Below are 19,418 nucleotides of genomic sequence, written 5' to 3' on the forward strand. Positions count from 1 at the left end.
TCATTGGCTGAGCGAGTGTGGAGTTAGGTGAGGTGGGAGACAATCGAGTGGCCTTTCTTCTTTGTAGCTATTAATTTACAGGCCAATACACTGCTGCGTGTCTACAATGGATGCCGATGCACAGGATCTGTGTCATGGCCCAAGTTAGATGAGATAATTATCACCGCAAGTGAAAGTGGTCAAGAGGTCAACAGGCTTAACTTGAAAGTGGTCAAGAGGTCAACAGGCTTAACTTGACTATAAATAAACATGTTTTTTGGGATTGCAGTCCTACTTTAGGGCCAAGTTACCCCAGATGACCACTGACTGACCAGCTGGTTTTGAGTGTGCCCCATGTATCACATTTACAGAGCAGAAGATTATATAAAATGTCCTCATGTCAGCATATTCTCTATCACTCTTTAATAACCATGTCCCTTCCCATCTCCCATACTCAATGGACTCAAGATAATTAATTCATGATATGCATTTCTGGCCAAAGATGTGCGAGAGAAACAATTCTCCCAGTTACTGAAATCAAACACCATCCCACTCTGATGTATGTGCAAAACATGATTTGTACCTAATTTACTGTCTACCCGATGTTAAAAAAAAAATAGCAATTGTTTATGACAAAGGGAACGCAGAACATCTGAATTCAGGAAAAGATGTTCAGGTGAATGAACTTCAGCATTTATCAAGTCTTGCAGTAGGAGTGGCCAGGTGTCATGTGGTGTTTGTTCCACTATCTATAAACGTCAAGATAGGTTCACCAGCCTATGGAAAGCAGCGCGTTATGACAGGCAAGGTATTTGTCTTGCAGTCTTCGACGATTAATAACTTCAGTAGAATAAGTTTGAAATGGTTTCTGTAAATATAATATAGGTTGCACAGCTGTGTAAATAAAACGAGCGCGTCAAAACTAGAGCAAAAATGGCCCTGAAGTTTTCCTAAATCGGATTTAACCCGGATCAGAATTTCCCGCTTCGGATTGTGACTGGAACGCGCTCGGATTTACCACCAAAAGCTGTTTTTCTTTAGACCCAACTGTACACATTTGCTTTGAAATACGTTTAAGTTCTCCCCCCCCAAAGAGTGGAGAATGCATCCTGGCAATTGTCGAATGAATGGAGGTGGTGGACTCGATGGTATCGGTGGTGGAGACGAATCCGTATTTGGGACGATCACGCTAGAGGATCTGGAATCTTTTTCGGAAGACCAGCTGTCAGATTCGGGCAATGGAAGTCTGGAAGAGGAGAGTGAGACGATGGAGGACGAAGGGCAGCAAGACCGATTGCTGCGCTATTGGCAGGACGCTGCTCGAGGACACCAAGTCGAAGTGCCTCGAGGTAAAGCATTTGGGATTTAGAGCACACACTGTGACGTTCGAATTTAGAAAGTAGTGGATTTTGTATGGGCAATTATGTTGTGGCAATGCTATATGGACAGTATAAACAAAACGGTTGACGCCGTTTATTGTGACAACAATTGTGCAAAGTTGGCTACTTTTGTTTTTATTCCCGTTTCATCGATTGACCTAGTTCTGCGTGAGAGATCTGCCGCGAACTCGAACTATTCCTGTAGTCACGTCATCAGGGTGCCAGAAATCATCATTAACACACAAAACAAATGAACGCTACTTTTTTTCCACAAATAGACATAGTGATCATCATTAACCTCTTAAACCATTGTCGATGTTGACGGCTGTCAAAACAGTGCATTGTGGGTAATGTGCTGTGTCCCAGCCAAGAAACGGGACACATTGTATCAGGGCTCAAGACAATGTATACATTCACAAAAACGGTACTATTGTCACTAGGCTAGTTAAGGAACACTGAAATGTATTAAACATGTACTAGAGCTACATGAAATCATAGGCTGTGAATAATGCAGTGAGTAAATGAGGGGCTAGCCTAGTAAAATAAGTGCTTGTAGCAGCAACATGACAGATTTCACTTAAAGCCCCTGATCCTTTTGCCCCTCATGGTCAGTAGAGGCGCTTTTAAAATGATTTAACAAACCCTGATCCAACAGATTACCACTCTGCAAGCCATTTTGGCCGGCATCCGCATGCCAAAACTGTTCATATCTCTTCAACACATTATGCCAATGACATTTTAAGAAATGCATCTTAAGAAATCGTTTTCCTAACAAATCTTGAAGATGGGAAAATGGTCCAGTGACAAGTCAGTGGAAAAACGAAATGGAAAAAGAGTTACATTTCAATAAAACTGTATTCATCCCTGAGGGACAATCATTTCTGTGCATACAAGGAGAGGGAAATAGGGCTGATCAGGGGTCAGTGAATGTTCAGGTCAAACTGCCCCCCATTCAAGATTTACCGTTAGGTTGTAATGTTATCAGTGAGGAGTGTTTGTTTTCACAGGGATGACAGGCATGGATAGTTTTGATAAAATAAAATTCCACTTAAAACATTTACAGAGCCTCTGCAGTACCCCTGCTGACTCCTGTTTGAATACCCCTGCTGTAAAAAAAAAAAAAAAAAGCCAAATTGAATGTGGTACTTAGAGTCCTAACTGAAAGTATTAACAATTGAAATGTTGAACATACAAAGGATAGGCCCCCTATTGCACACACAAGCCAGATGGCTGGCTGTACTGCGACCCCGATTTGTACCCAGAACTGCTTATACTTCTGAAAGGAAACGGAGCAAAATTGTGCCTGACCTACTAGGTCGTCTGGAATGCAGACTGGGTTTGCAGCAGGCAGCCAGCAGCAAAATGACAGAGGGCTGAAAGGGTACACCCAGACTGGGCTGTCTATGCTGCTGTCCCCAGAGCAAAGTCAAAACCTCTGAGCCGAAATAGTACTACTGCTGTTCAGTCTACATTCTAGGTATCCCCTCCACTACAGTCCAGTAGGGCAGTATGTATGTTCAGTAGGGAACACGCCAGAGTCGAGCCAAAACCTCTGAGCATGACTAGTATCACTGTTTTATCTCAATTCTAGCAATTCAATCCTGCAGTCTGGGGTTGTGTTCAGTAGGGCACACTACTAAAACATTATTGGACATATCCACAGCCCCTCTGTGTTTTTGAGTTGGTTTTCTCAAATGTATTGCCTAATGAACTAGGGCTGCGCGATATCAAATGAATTAGATTAATTCTAATGTATGTTTTGGCACTATATTCCAAAAGCCTATATTGTAAGAATAAATTGTCTTTTTTGGTCATCTTTTTTGCGTCTTCTAGCTTGTAGGCTGTGTACCTTCCAATTCTCTCTCTCTCTCTCTCTCTCTCTCTCTCTCTCTCTCTCTCTCTCTCTCTCTCTCTCTCTCTCTCTCTCTCTCTCTCTCTCTCTCTCTCTCTCTCTCTCTCACTCACTCACTCACTCACTCACTCACTCACTCACTCACTCACTCACACCAAGCCACTTACAGAAAAACAGATGAGAGATCACTTTTTCCTCTCTGACAAGCGGATTGAACTCGCTATTTGTATTTGAGGTTTGGTCCAACAGAAAATTGGTCATATGGAAACAAACACATTGAGACATTTTACTGTAATAAAGAATTCAACCTTTTAACACTCTTTTTACGTTTCAACTCCTCAAATGCGAGTAGAACAGACACTACTAAAAACTAGTATGAATGAACATAGATTCTGGAAAATATATGCTTGGTTTGTCTCGTGCGGTTCCGCTAGCAGCATTTTAGCAGAAGACTGTTATTCTAGCTGTCTAGTCTGTTTTATAGATGATCGATAAGCATAAAACACAATTATATAAAGGAATTGGAAACTCTCATTCGGAGAAAGGTAGGCCACTTGATTTCACATCTGAAGAAAGTGGACAAGCATGCTTTTCAAACAGTTGGAGACAGAAGGATGTGTTCATAACAATGCAACTGTTCTACCTTTGTTAGCAAATAGATCCAAGTTGGCTAAACTTGAAGTATAAACGATTAGCTGGCTACTCACTAGCACGTGTGTTTGAGACCTGTGTCTATTTTCTAATGCCTGCTACAAGAAGTTAGTCATTATTATTGAATGTGCATTGTGCATGGTTCTGGGTAAATTTGTAATGCATTTTTCATAGGCTTATATTTAGCCTTCAACTATAAAACCCACTCATTTAATTATTCTATGTATAATTTCACAAGCTCTGAATTCATTAGAGATTATTGCTGACTGTCAAATGCAAATGACCTTTTTTTTTAAATTGTACAAGAAAGCTTATTTAGAGAAACACTACATGACAAAGTATTGAACATCTCATTCCAAAATCATGGGCATTAATATGGAGTTGGTCCCCCCCTTTGCTGCTATAACAGCCTCCACTCTTCTGGGAATGCTTTCCACTAGATGTTGGAACATTGCTGCAGGGACTTGCTTACATTCAACCACAAGAGCATTAGTGAGGTCGGGCACTGATGTAGGGCGATTAGGCCTGGTTCGCAGTCTGCGTTCCAATTTATCCCAAAGGTGTTCGATGGGGTTGAGGTCAGGGCTCTGTGCAGGCCAGTCAAGTTCTTCCACACTAATCTCAACAAACCATTTTCTGTATGGATCTTGCTTGGTGCATGGGGGCATTGTTATGATGAAACAGGAAAGGGCTTTCCTCCAAACTGTTGCCACAAAGTTGGAAGCACAGAATCATCTAGAATGTCATTGTATGCTGTAGGGTTAAGATTTCCCTTCACTGGAACTAACGCACCTAGCCCGAACCATGAAAAACAGCCCCAGACCATTAATCCTCTGCCACCAAACTTTACAGTTGGCCTATGCATTGGGGCAGATAGCGTACTCCTGGCATCCGCCAAACCCAGATTTGTCCGTCGTACTGCCAGATGGTGAAGCGTGATACAACGCGTTTCCACTGCTCCAGAGTCCAATGGCGGCAAGCTTTACGCCACTCCAGCCGACACTTGGTATTGCGCACGGTGATCTTAGGCTTGTGGTGCGGCTGCTCGGCCATGGTAACCCATTTTATGAAGCTCCCGACTAACAGCTCTTGTGCTGACGTTGCTTCCAGAGGCAATTAGGAACTCGGTAGTGAGTGTTGCAACCCACCACTTCAGCACTCGGTGGTCTCATTCTGTGAGCTTGTGTGGCCTACCACTTCGCAGCTGAGCCATTGTTACTCCTACACATTTCCACTTCACAATAACAGCACTTAGAGTTGACCGGGGCAGCTCTATCAGGGCAGAAATTTGATGAATTGACTTGATGGAAAGGTGGCATCCTATGACGGTGCCACGTTGTTCTTCAGTAAGGCCATTCTACTGCCAATGTTTGTCTATGGAGATTGCATGGCATTGTGCTCAATTTTATACAACTGTCAGCTGTGGCTAAAATAGCCAAATCCAGTAATTTGAAGGGGTGTCTACATCATTTTGTATATATCGTGAATCGCCCATAAGTTAAAGATATGATTATTAGGCCATATCGCCCAGCCCTAAACAGGTTGAAGTAGGCTAGTGTCAAAACCACAGGTTAGGAATGAATGCCCTTTTGTTTGGATGTGTAGGCTGCTGAACACTTGAGTTATGGTATGCTGCTTATGGAGTTCCAGTTAGGCTGCGACTCCTGCCTGTTCCCTCTCTCCTCTGACTAACTAACTGGAGACTTAGCATGGAGCCGCCGTTGAGGCATTAAAAGGCTTAACAGATGAGCTATAGCCTAACCTGCTCTGGTTAAGGGAAAGCTTGGGCTATTAAATCCTGTCCTGAAATACTGTGGGTTACAATGTTGCACAGTAAACCTCTGCCCACTCCCCCACTCGCTCTTGGGATTTGAATGGTGCTCAAAAAATGTTTTAGTCAATTTATTAAGATCTTCCCGTCTGTGTCCATTGTAATACCACCATAGTAAAACACTGACAGACTACACTTTGGTTTGCGCAACACTCGATTGAAGGAGTCTCTGAACTGTACATAGAAATGTCAATAAACATATTTCCACTAATAAAGATTAGGCTATACTGTACTATAGCCTAGCACTCACTCACAATATCCCTTCATACACTAGAGGTCATCTGTGATTGAGAGATCTTTCACACTATTGGGCTGCAGACAGTTAGGATTATGGTTATAAATGAAGGGAGAAGTTGAAACAGAGCTCACTCGTGGATTATTACGCTAGTCTAGTAGAACATTTGGTTTTGTATTCAGTTAGTACACCATGTATTCATTCAGATCTCATTTTAGAATTACTGTTCTCTACCCTGACACTTGTTTAAACCATATGATGGAATTACCAAATTTTCAAAAATTGCAATTGCAATAAGCCCCCCCCCCCCCCCCCCCCCTCCAATAGCAATTAGATATCTGATACGACTCGTGCAGCCATACAGTATTTAGTCAAATACGGTATATAGGGCCCAGCCCTATTCTCTCGTGTTATTGGGCACTGGGCATGATTGTAATCCAGCCCTCTAGTAAAATGTGATGAGCTCACAAAACTCTGTTTTGGATGAGACTGGCTTTATGACCAACATTATCCTATTTACACTTTGTAGCCAATTTTGACACTAGAATGAATGTTTCTGACTCATGTCTGCAGGTAGCCTAGCAGTTAAGAGTGTTGGGCCAGTTCAAATTCCCGAGCCGACTAGGCAAAAATTCTGTCTGTGCCCTTGAGCAAGGCACTTAACCCTAATTGCTCCTGTATGTCGGCAGTTTGCCTAGTGGTTAGAGCGTTGGCCCAGTAACCGAAATGTTGCTAGATCGAATCCCTGAGCTGACAAGGTAAAAAAAAATCTGTCGTTCTGCCCCTGAACAAGGAAGTTAACCCACTGTTCCTAGGAAGTCATTGTAAATAAGGATTTGTTCTGACTTGCTTAGTTAAATAAAATAAGTCACTCTGGATAAGAGCATCTGCTAAATAACAAATAAAATATGCCCCTTATGCTGTTTTTAAACCAGAGAAGTTGGTTCTAAGGGGCACTTAAAGAAACAATGACCCTCCATTAGTTTTGACCGCTGCATTAAAGCACAGAGGGAGGTGGCAGGTATTCCCTTTGAATCAAACACAAACTCCTAAGTGACCAGTGAATGCGTTGTCAGCAGCATTCGGCCACTTGACAGTTCAATTTCACTTACCGGCATGTCAACGGAGCCATGATCATAGTCAAGCGGATTGGGAAGTAGGTACCAAAATGCTCTTTCAAGCTTTGGAGGCGAGCAGTCATTACTCATGTGGGAAACTTACTGATGCTGTTTTCTGTAATAAACATGCACAGCCGAGGGAAGGGAGGCATTGTTCGCTAGTGTGTGGATTCAGAGCATAGCAGGCCTAGCCGTTCACCGTGGGAATGATTCAAGTGATCTAATTTTATCTTTTAAATTTGAATAATTTATTAGATTAAGGTTAACCACACAAGATTGTCTCTCAAAATCATGTATATTTTTTCCCCTTCAGGATTTTGGAAATTCTCCCGTGACCCCATTTTTATATATCGGACGACCCCTAGTTTGGGAATGGCGACTATAGTCTATAGACTGCAATAGGAAACCAATACTTCTTGTACTACTACTAGCTACAGTCATGCCATAGGGGTCTATATTTCAGCACCTTGGCCTCTGCCTCAACTAGTTTTGACCTCTATTAGGCAGGTTGGCAGACAACAACGTTTTTCTGAATCTATGGAGCCCAAGTCAGGATCGGAAATGTAAGAAAATGGGGTGTTTTGTTAGTAGCACTACAGCATTGTCATCAAGCATACAGCTTAACTCCACATTTGTTGTACTTGAAGGTAGGGTTGCAAAATTCCCCACTCTTACCCAAAAACATGAAGGTCCTGGACTATGACGACCCTACTAGAAGCAACTCGATAAAAATGAACCAAGTCTGTTTTTATCTCAAACAGACATGGCAGAGCCCATCCAGCAGATCACCAGCAACAACAACGGACAACACGACCGGGAGCGCGTGCCCTTCACCCTCATCACTCATAAGGAGAAGGCAAGTCTATCATCTGACATATTCACCAACGAACAATATCTACTCTGCCAGCCCAGCAATAAGACTCATTGTAAAATGTGTGGTTCTGTTTGGCTGCAGGGATCACACATACTAAAAATGTATGTTACACTAAGTCTGCTAATTTTATAAAATTTTTATTATTGGACAATTCACACTAAATTCTAGGCAATTGTCGCACGCTTTGCAGAAAACAGATGTACACTAACAGTGAAATGCTTACTTACAGGTACATTTCCAACAATGAAGAGTTAAAGAGAAAATCCAAAATAGTGACACCGAGGAATACAGCAAATGTGTAAAAAAATAACATGGCTATAGATAAGGAGCAGAAAATAAGTTACATACAGGCAGTACTAGTACCAAGTTGATGTGCAGGGATACAAGCTAATTGAGGTAGCTATGTACTGTACATTTACAATACCGGTCAAAAGTTTGGTCACCTACTTATTTAAGGGTGTTGATTCATTGTTTTACTATTTTATACATTGTAGAATACTAGTAAAGACAAACTATGAAATAACACATGGAATCATGTAGTAACAAAGTGTTAAACAAATAAAAATATTTTGATATTCTTCAAAGTAGCCATCCTTTGCCATTGACAGCTTTGCACACTCTCTCAACCAGTTTAGCCTGGAATGCTTTTCCAACAGTCTTGAAGGAGTTCCCACATATGCTGAGCACTTGTTGGCTGCTTTTCCTTCACTCTGCGGTTCAACTTATCAAAATTGGGTTGAGGCCGGGTCATCTGTGGAGGCCGGGTCATCTGATCCCTCTTGGTCAAATATCCCTTACACAGCCTTGAGGTGTGTTTTTGGTTATTGTCCTGTTGATAAAAATGTTAGTCCCACTAAGCCCAAAACAGATGGGGTAGCCATGCTGGTTAAGTGTGCCTTGAACTCAAAATAAATCACAGACAGTACCACCAGCAAAGCACCCCCACACCACCTCCTCCAAGATTCACGGTGTCCTCAGTTGCAACACTTACTACCGAGTTCCAATCTGCCTCTGGAAGCAATATCAGCACAATAACTGTTCGTCTGGAAATCCATGAAATGGGTCTCCATGGCTGAGCACACAAGCCTAAGATGCAATGCCAAGTTTCGGCTGGAGTGGTGTAAAGCTCGCCGCCATTACTCAGTACTTTGTTGAAGCACCTTTGGCAGCGATTACAGCCTCAAGTCTTCTTGGCACACCTGTATTTGGGGAGTTTCTCCCATTCTTCTCTGCAGATCCTCTCAAGCTCTGTCAGATTGGATGGGGAGCGTCGCTGCACAACTATTTTCATGTCTCAACAGATGTTCGATCAGGTTCAAGTCGGTCTCTGGCTGGGCCACTCAATGGCTTATTAGCAATTGCGGGCGGGTGAACAAACCGCTGATCCACGCATCATTAATAGTGACCCAGCCAAATTCATGAGCCTGAGCCTTTGTCTGTCTATACAGTGTGGGGACGTGCTTTATGAGAAACGCCACTATGAGAAGTCCCACTGGGCGTGCATCACGGTTCACGAGGACACCTACGAGCAGAGCATCTGTTACGGTTTCATGAAACTCATGAGATACATCTGCCAGCAGAACTCCTCAGGTGAGTCCAAAGCAGCCTTTACAGTAGTCATCGAGTCTTTGTTCTTCAAACGTCATCCTCGTTTAGCCAAATCTACTGCAGACTCTTGGTTGTTCATGTCCTGTCCTTAGGTACCTATCTGGGTATGACCATCCCTATCCTGACGGTGATCCGCACGGACGAGAACCACTCTGTCTTGTCCAGTGACGTCACTGTGGCCTACTACCTGCCCACAGAATACCAAGCCCAGCCACCCCAGCCTTCTGACACAGAAATAAGCATTGAGGAATGGCCTGCCACTACTGTATACACAAGGTTGGCGATTATGTTGTGCTGCCTGATACATTTTATGACAATACAATATGGAAGTAGATACGTTAACATCAAATTGTAATCATTACTGGAGCCACTTTGTCAGTTTGAGGCATGAACAAGTTCAGTTTCTGGCAAACTGTTTCGGCCTGCAGTTAGCCAAGAAGTTCGCTTACTGGGAATCTCGGAACCAATTCGCATGTACGTAACTAGCTAGCTACTCTATTGGACACAAACATTTGTTAAGTCAGTCACGAGAGACTAACTAGCTAAAGTAATTGACATTATTTCAGTCAGTCAATCAGCCACCACTCCAACACTTTTTGTAGACATCATACGGTTGCTTCATGCTTCCAAATATGACAAAGTGGCTCCAGTCGTGTTTCCATTTAGCCCATTGTGACATTCACTTTCATGGCATATTGTATTGGACAATCTCATTGGAATTTATACAGCAGAATGGGTAGGGAGGTTAAAATACCTTAAAACGCACAGCTCCATTATTTGAATCAAATCTCATTAAATTCCTATGTGCCCCTTTCTCGCTCCAGGGCCTTCGCTGGTGCTACGAACGAGGTGACCATCATCAACGAGATCCGCACCATGGTGGAAGTGCTCGACTCCCCCGCCATATGCGTGAATGGCTCATTCATTGTCGCCGGATACACAAACCCCGCGGCGGTAAACCGACAGAACGAGATTTGGTTCCTGGAGCAGCCTTGAGGACCAGCCTGACCTTGACCTCTCCTCCTGAACTTGACCCACCCAACACCCCGTCCTTATCTGACCCTACTGATTCACCCCTAATGGAAACCCCTTCCCATTTTAGAAAGAAGAGACTTTGGGACTTTGCTGAAAAAGGTCCTTATTACCAGTTCTGAGCAAGGCTGCGTCATTTGGGTCCATTAATCCTCTAGAGTCTAAACCTGGAAGGGGGTGGGGTTCTACTAAGCTGACATATGGAATTGTTTTAAGATGGTCATACAAAGGATCACTTAGATATTCGATTTTAGGACCCAAAAATATAAAATTATTTGATGAAACATTGAATTTGGCCTTACTGCTATTAGCCCATAAACACATTGAATTACAGATTCATACAGGGAAAAACATCTACTGGAAGTTTGTTTTGAAGTGTCTTATATCTGAGAGATGAGATCTGGAAACTAGAGAACCGATTATGATTTTTCAATGCCGATACTGATTTTTGGAGGACAAAAAAAAACGATTAATCGGCCGATTTTTTAAAAATGTATTCGTAATAATGACAATTACAACAATACTGAATGAACACTTATTTTAACTTAATATAATACATCAATAAAATCAATTTAGCCTCAAATAAATAATGAAACATGTTCAATTTGGTTTAAATAATGCAAAAACAAAGTGTTGAAGTAAAAATGCAATATGTGCCATGTAAGAAAGCTAACGTTTGAGTTCCTTGCTCAGAACATGAGAACATATGAAAGCTGGTGGTTCCTTTTAACATGAGTCTTCAATATTCCCAGGTAAGAAGTTTTAGGTTGTAGTTATTATAGGACTATTTCTCTCTATACCATTTGTTTTTCATATACCTTGACTATTGGATGTTCTTATAGGCACTTTAGTATTTCCAGTGTAACAGTATAGCTTCCGTCCCTCTCCTCGCTCCTACCTGGGCTCGAACCAGGAACACAACGACAACAGCTACCCTCGAAGCAGCGTTACCCATGCAGAGCAAGGGGAACAACTACTCCAAGTCTCAGAGCGAGTGACGTTCGAAACGCTATTAGCGCTCACCCCGCAAACTAGCTAGCCATTTCACATCACATCGTTACACCAGCCTAATCTTGGGAGTTGATAGGCTTGAATTCATAAACAGCAGAGCTGCTGGCAAAACGCACAAAGTGCTGTTTGAATTAATGCTTATGAGCCTGCTGGTGCCCACCATCGCTCAGTCAGACTGCTCTATCAAATCATAGACTTAATTATAACATAATAACACACAGAAATACAAGCCTTAGTTCATTAATATGGTAAAATACGGAAACGATCATCTCGTAAACAAAAAAATATTATTTCAGTGAAATATGGAACAGTTCCGTATTTTATCTTATGGGTGGCATCCATCAGTCTAAATATTCCTGTTACATTGCACAACCTTCAATGTTATGTCATAATTACGTAAAATTCTGGCAAATTAGTTCGCAATGAGCTAGGCGGCCCAAACTGTTGCATATACCCTGACTCTGCGTGCAATAAACGCAAGAGAAGTGACACAATTTCACCTGATTAATATTGTCTGCTTAACCTGGATTTTTTTTAGCTAAATATGCAGGTTTAAAAATATATACTTCTGTGTATTGATTTTAAGAAAGGCATTGATGTTTATGGTTAGGTACACGTTGGAGCAACGAGTCCTTTTTTGCGAATGCGCACTGCATCGATTATATGCAACGCAGGACACGCTAGATAAACTAGTAATATCATCAACCATGTGTAGTTATAACTAGTTATTATGATTGATTAAGTTTAATGCTAGCTAGCAACTTACCTTAGCTTCTTACTGCAATAGCGTAACAGGTGGGCTCCTCGAGAGGCAGGTGTTTAGAGCGTTGGACTAGTTAACCATAAGGTTGCAAGATTGAATCCCTGAGCTGACAAAGGTAAAAATCTGTCGTTCTGCCCCTGAACAAGGCAGTTAACCCACCGCTCCTAGGCCGTCATTGAAATTAAGAATGTATTAACTGACTTGCATAGTTAAAAAGATTAAAGGTGTGAAAAAATAAAACATTTTTAAAAAAAATCGGCGTCCAAATTTACAGATTTTCGATTGTTATGAAAACTTGAAATCGGCCATTCCGATTAAATCGGTCAACCTCTACTGGAAACAGGTTATATTTTGACACATTTAACCCCTTTTTTTAGGCACTAAACTACTTCCATACACACACACGTGTACAAAACATTAAGAACACCTTCCTAATATTGAGTTGCACCGTGCATTTTGCCCTCAAATGCCTCAATTCGTCGGGACATGGACTCTACAAGGAGTCGAAAGCGTTCCACAGTCATGCTGGCCCATGTTGACTCCAATGCTTCCCACAGTTGTGCGAAGTTGGCAGATGTCCTTTGGGTGGTGGACCATTATTGATACACACAGGAAACTGTTGAGCGTGAAAAAACCCAGCAGGTTGTAGTTCCTGACACAAACCGGTGCGCCTGGCACCTACTACTATACCTCTTTCAAAGGCACTTAAATCTTTTGTCTTGCCCATTCAACATCAATGGCACACATACACAATCCCAGTGGTGAAAAAGTACCCAATTGTCATATGAGTAAAAGTAAAGATACCTTAATAGAAAAGGACTCAAGTAAATGTGAGTCACTCAGTAAAATCTTACTTAAGTCTAAAAGTATTTGGTTTTAAATATCAAAAGTAGAATGTAATTGCTAAAATATGCTTAAGTATCAAAAGTGAGTATAAATCATTTCAAATTCCTTATATTAAGCAAACCAGATGGCACCATTTGTATTTATTGATGAATAGCCAGGGGCACGCTCCAACAATTTATAAATGAAGCATGCATTTAGTGAGTCCACAATATCAGAGGCGGTAGGGATGACCAGCGACGTTCTCTTGATAAGCGTGGGAATTAGACCATTCAAAATGTAACGAGTACTTTTGGGTGTCAGGGAAAATGTATGGCGTAAAAAGTACATTTTCTTAAGGAATGTAGTGAAGTAAAAGTTGTCAAAAATATGAATAGTAAAGTACAGATACCACCAAAAAAATACTTAAGTACTACTTAAGTACTTCACACCACTGCACAATCCATGTCTCAAAGCTTAAATCCGTCTTTAACATGTCTACTCCCCTTCATCTACACTAATTGAAGTGGATTTAACAAGTGACATCAATAAGGGATCATAGCTTTCACCTCAATTTACTTGGTCAGTCTGTCATGAAAAGAGCATGTGTCCTTAAATGTTTTGTACACTCAGTGTATACTATATTTAACCTCCATTCATTTTTAGCGCAAAACCATCAACGTGTTTTGAGTCTCACCTTAGAGGGGTCATAGTTTGTAGGCCAAACACTAGACTGCGAGAAGACCGATGATTTTTATTTATCTTTTTTGGGGGGGGGGGGGGGTGTGTCTCATGATCTGACAAACACCGCTGTAGCTCTGTCACTTTTCACCGCTGCTGTGGAAGGCCGATTTTGACGGATGTGGTGGATTGAGACGCAGCCCAAGCAAAAATATATTTCTAGCTTAATTTTTATGGTGGATCCTTTTTAATGCTAATTAGATTAGTGGGGCCGCAGAAACTGACTCAAGGGTTAACACCTTTTTGATAGGCCAACTACTGATTTTACTCTGCACCTCTGTTCTCCTCAGTCTTGACCTCCTCCGAAAGGTGAGGAGACAAGTGACGTTTACTTGAAATTTTGTGAAAAGTGGGTGGATATGTAATTCTTGCACCAGTCACTGTAAACCTCAAAGAACTTGAATCTTTACCAAGCAATTAACAATCCTGAACGATGACACCTATTCCTGTCAGCGTTAGGTGGGTGGGTGGGGGGAACCTAATTGCAATCTTCACCATGATAACTACCAACTTTAGACAATTTAATGCGATAGGAGGGTGGATTTATTAGCAGTGAAGAAATGTATGTAAAGCAGGCCATTTTATTTATGTCAAGGACACACTGAAGATCCAACATAACGACATATAGACAGACACAGAACTGTATAAACATGTATTAAAACGGCCAACAGTCAATCCAGATTTTCATATCGTCAGTCCTTTTCTCATCCCGGGATTTATGGTATTACCGCCTCAGTACACAAGGGGGCACTAAAACAATGCCCATTGTGCATCTATTACCAGAAGGCTAACAAAATTAGCACAAACTAATAGCGAATTTCAATAGCAGCTACTAGCTAAATATGCTAACGAGCGCAAAGACAGGCAATCCAGCTCAAAGTTAAACAGGTATAGGTAGTAGCTACCGAATGTCTTTTTGTCAGTTTGGACATTTACGAGTGAATGTGAACAAATGTGACATTGTGCAAATGAACAAAGTTTTGAAGCATGCTTGTCATAAGGGAGTGGTATGTGTACAGCGGTATCTATGTGGAGTCGCTAGGGCAATGGGTCTGCCTGCCTCGCTCGGATAAATAGGGGGCAGGAGTAGACTGACCGAGAAGGTAAAAAAAATAAATGCAAGGAAATCAAAATACCCATCCAAAGCGCTTTGACTTCTCAAACACGGCAGAAAGCTAGCACTATATGATGCCCTGCCCATTCACTTACTTAGCTAACTAACAAGATAAACCAAATGCACAGCTGGACTCACAAGCACTAGCTTTCTCCCATTGTGCTATTTACAAACGAAAAATGATTAGCTCAACTGTTCTGGGGAACTACGGTAAGCTTCATAATGTGACCGGTGAAATGAAGAACATAACCTGCTTTATCTCCTAAGTTGACTGCAGGTACAAATATTCAATAAATAGTTTTGACAGTATTGAAAAACCATCGTGGCTTTTTCCAAATACCCCGCTATACCGCCTAAGCACTGTGAGAAAGAGAGAAAAAAACATAAAGTATTACTACAAACCAAAATCACTGACCTTTGCTGTATGACAATCAAGCATGCTATCTGATGCCTACTACATTTCTCTATGATCGGCGTCAACGCATTCCTCATTCTTAAAGCCGGGGTTCCTTCTGCCATTAATCCTTGGGAGGGTTTCCTAAATGTTTTTTCAGGTTGCCTAAGTCCAAACAGTGAAAAATATTATTTGAGCTGATAACTTTTTGGGTGATGGAAAAATGATTTCAGTGTAAACTTAAACTACTAAATAAAACTAGATAATGGACCTATATTTTATTTTTATTTTTGAGAACTAACAATCACCTAAAGGAAATAAATGTAAAAAAATGTTTAAACTATTCATTTAGCAGTATAGATTGTTTTAAAGCATAGTAACACATTAGCCATGGCAAAATGCAATAGAACTGTAGGAAATTAGCTTTAAAAAGGTAGACTCAGCTAAATGACATTGCCACGAGCAGCAGCGCAAATATTGAGATGAGCAAGATGCAAGACTTCGCTCTCAGTTATACACAGTTACAGTGCCTTGCGAAAGTATTCGGCCCCCTTGAACTTTGCGACCTTTTGCCACATTTCAGGCTTCAAACGTAAAGATATAAAACTGTATTTTTTTGTGAAGAATCAACAACAAGTGGGACACAATCATGAAGTGGAACGACATTTATTGGATATTTCAAACTTTAACAAATCAAAAACTGAAAAATTGGGCTTGCAAAATTATTCAGCCCCTTTACTTTCAGTGCAGCAAACTCTCTCCAGAAGTTCAGTGAGGATCTCTGAATGATCCAATGTTGACCTAAATGACTAATGATGATAAATACAATCCACCTGTGTGTAATCAAGTCTCCGTATAAATGCACCTGCACTGTGATAGTCTCAGAGGTCCGTTAAAAGCGCAGAGAGCATCATGAAGAACAAGGAACACACCAGGCAGGTCCGAGATACTGTTGTGAAGAAGTTTAAAGCCGGATTTGGATACAAAAAGATTTCCCAAGCTTTAAACATCCCAAGGAGCACTGTGCAAGCGATAATATTGAAATGGAAGGAGTATCAGACCACTGCAAATCTACCAAGACCTGGCCGTCCCTCTAAACTTTCAGCTCATACAAGGAGAAGACTGATCAGAGATGCAGCCAAGAGGCCCATGATCACTCTGGATGAACTGCAGAGATCTACAGCTGAGGTGGGAGACTCTGTCCATAGGACAACAATCAGTCGTATATTGCACAAATCTGGCCTTTATGGAAGAGTGGCAAGAAGAAAGCCATTTCTTAAAGATATCCATAAAAAGTGTTGGTTAAAGTTTGCCACAAGCCACCTGGGAGACACACCAAACATGTGGAAGAAGGTGCTCTGGTCAGATGAAACCAAAATTGAACTTTTTGGCAACAATGCAAAACGTTATGTTTGGCGTAAAAGCAACACAGCTGAACACACCATCCCCACTGTCAAACATGGTGGTGGCAGCATCATGGTTTGGGCCTGCTTTTCTTCAGCAGGGACAGGGAAGATGGTTAAAATTGATGGGAAGATGGATGGAGCCAAATACAGGACCATTCTGGAAGAAAACCTGATGGAGTCTGCAAAAGACCTGAGACTGGGACGGAGATTTGTCTTCCAACAAGACAGTGATCCAAAACATAAAGCAAAATCTACAATGGAATGGTTCAAAAATAAACATATCCAGGTGTTAGAATGGCCAAGTCAAAGTCCAGACCTGAATCCAATCGAGAATCTGTGGAAAGAACTGAAAACTGCTGTTCACAAATGCTCTCCATCCAACCTCACTGAGCTCGAGCTGTTTTGCAAGGAGGAATGGGAAAAAATGTCAGTCTCTCGATGTGCAAAACTGATAGAGACATACCCCAAGCGACTTACAGCTGTAATCGCAGCAAAATGTGGCGCTACAAAGTATTAACTTAAGGGGGCTGAATAATTTTGCACGCCCAATTTTTCAGTTTTTGATTTGTTAAAAAAATTTGAAATATCCAATAAATGTCGTTCCACTTCATGATTGTGTCCCACTTGTTGTTGATTCTTCACAAAAAAATACAGTTTTATATCTTATTTTTGAAGCCTGAAATGTGGCAAAAGGTCGCAAAGTTCAAGGGGGCCGAATACTTTCGCAAGGCACTATCTGCACATGTGCACGGGTTCGCTTCACTCTTACAGCGTGGGCGCCACGGAACCAAAAGAGCGGAAATGTACCCACTATGCTGTTTACTTTCTGCATCTACATCATATCACTAAGTCTACCTTTAAAACTGCAAAATTCTCTCCGCTACATGGCAGGATGTAGAATTGCAGGAAATGTGCTTTAAACTGCAAAATATCTCAGGTGCATGGCAAAAATTCTAGAATTGCTGGAAATCAGCGTAAATGCAAAAAAATCTGCTAGATGGGGGGAGGGCTCTAAAATTCTCTGGAATTCAGCCACGCTGACGGCCTGACCGTTCCCCTGCTATGCCTACCAACTAAGCCTCTTTTTGATACAGAAAAACCCTGCTTAAAGACGATGTTCAAACTACAGTACGATATTACTTCTTTATATCTCTTTACATACGGTTCCAATCCAGACATTGCTTTGTGTCAATGTTTGTGCACGCTTCTCATCAGCAGTGCCAGGTAACAAGTAACATTGAAAAGAGAGGAAAAGCATAGAGCACTTAAATAGAGCCACCTATCGTGTATACACACACTGTGTTTAGTATTTTTATTCTAAGTAAGAAAAGTTACGTTTTTTTTAGTTCACAGCATTTAACAATTAACCCAATTTAAACAAAAATTCATTAACTCAAAATAAGATTTTAGGAGGTATTTTCTATCTTCACAAATATTTTGTAATAAAACCAATGACTAAGTGGATTAATTTAACGTCAAAGTGATCATTTGTATCATATCTATTTTGTTGACTCAACAATACATAGATCTATCATTCTTGTTTTAGAGGAGAACTAGGCCTATACTGATTAACACCGGACTATATAGTAAAGTAGCTGTGACGACGTCAAGTCACAGACAGTACTGTACGTCAGGTAACTAACTAACTGTACCTTGCCAAATCATCACGGTGTGAAGACTTGTTCAGGAGATCATCTTTCTCATTGCCCAGTGTAGGTTAATGACCACTCATAACCTTTATTTCACCACGTACCACATTCAGCAGCATGTAAACCAACAGGATCTCAATCACTTCAAATCGCCAAGTCCAGTCTAAATGTAGTTCTGAGAAATTGTCGTCCCCATCATTTTATGATCAGCATAGTGATATAACACGCACCTTTTAACCAATTTGTTCCAGTTAAATCTGCATTGTGTGATTTCAACCATGATGGTGGGGATGGACATTTCCCAATAATAACCCAGACTACCAGTATACAAAAAAGCTTGATTAGTCGTGTTCAGACACACAAAAGCAGATCCACAGCTGGAAAGTTGAGTTTCAAACCTATCTGGCACCAGTGAGCATGGAAATGGCACCATGCTGAAGGCTATTCAAAAACCTGAATGTGAGATGGGAGCATATGAGGTTACTAAGCCCCAGCTCAGTGCCTGAGAGAGCAGGAAATCTCCAGAGGGAACATCTGACATGTCTGCCAAATGACTTAATTCCCACTCAAAATACATAACCTACAAAAGAGGGAATGGAAATAAATATTCTTTCCCATGACAAGGGAATAATTGTGGGCTCAATTACTTGTGTGAAACACAATCCCTCACAAGCGGGATCCCATGCACAATATATCATGGAGCCTCAAGTAGGCTCAGGCTGTCACATTGATACTATGCAATGAGGCGCCCAGGGAGATGCAAACATACCACTGTTAGTCAATGTTGAGGGCAACTAGTCAAGACCATGGAGGAGATGCTTGCCGAGGCAAACCTACTTTGAGTGAGTCAATGTTGAGGCCATGGCATCTTGTCTAGACCATAAACCATGAAAGTAACTTTGGAAATTCAGCACATCAGACAAGAGGTGCACCAACTACAGGCGGCACCACACGGGTCC

The 19,418-nt window shown here is 41.4% G+C and overlaps 2 protein-coding genes across 4 annotated transcripts in view; one reads left to right on the forward strand and one right to left on the reverse strand.

Moving 5' to 3' along the window:
* LOC139383244 (FA complementation group M) overlaps window positions 1-19,418 on the reverse strand; it is a 69,957-nt gene that overhangs the window by 47,497 nt on the left and 3,042 nt on the right. The gene's annotated exons all lie outside the window — the stretch shown is intronic.
* On the forward strand, window positions 754-13,544 carry LOC139383694 (heme-binding protein 1-like). Its single transcript, XM_071128247.1, has 5 exons — window positions 754-1,328; window positions 7,807-7,901; window positions 9,368-9,509; window positions 9,620-9,803; window positions 10,352-13,544. Exons 1-5 carry the CDS (start codon window positions 1,082-1,084, stop codon window positions 10,521-10,523), a joined length of 840 nt encoding a protein of 279 aa, XP_070984348.1. The 5' UTR covers window positions 754-1,081; the 3' UTR covers window positions 10,524-13,544.

This window comes from Oncorhynchus clarkii, chromosome 25 (assembly GCF_045791955.1).
Source record: "Oncorhynchus clarkii lewisi isolate Uvic-CL-2024 chromosome 25, UVic_Ocla_1.0, whole genome shotgun sequence".
NCBI lineage: Eukaryota > Metazoa > Chordata > Actinopteri > Salmoniformes > Salmonidae > Oncorhynchus > Oncorhynchus clarkii.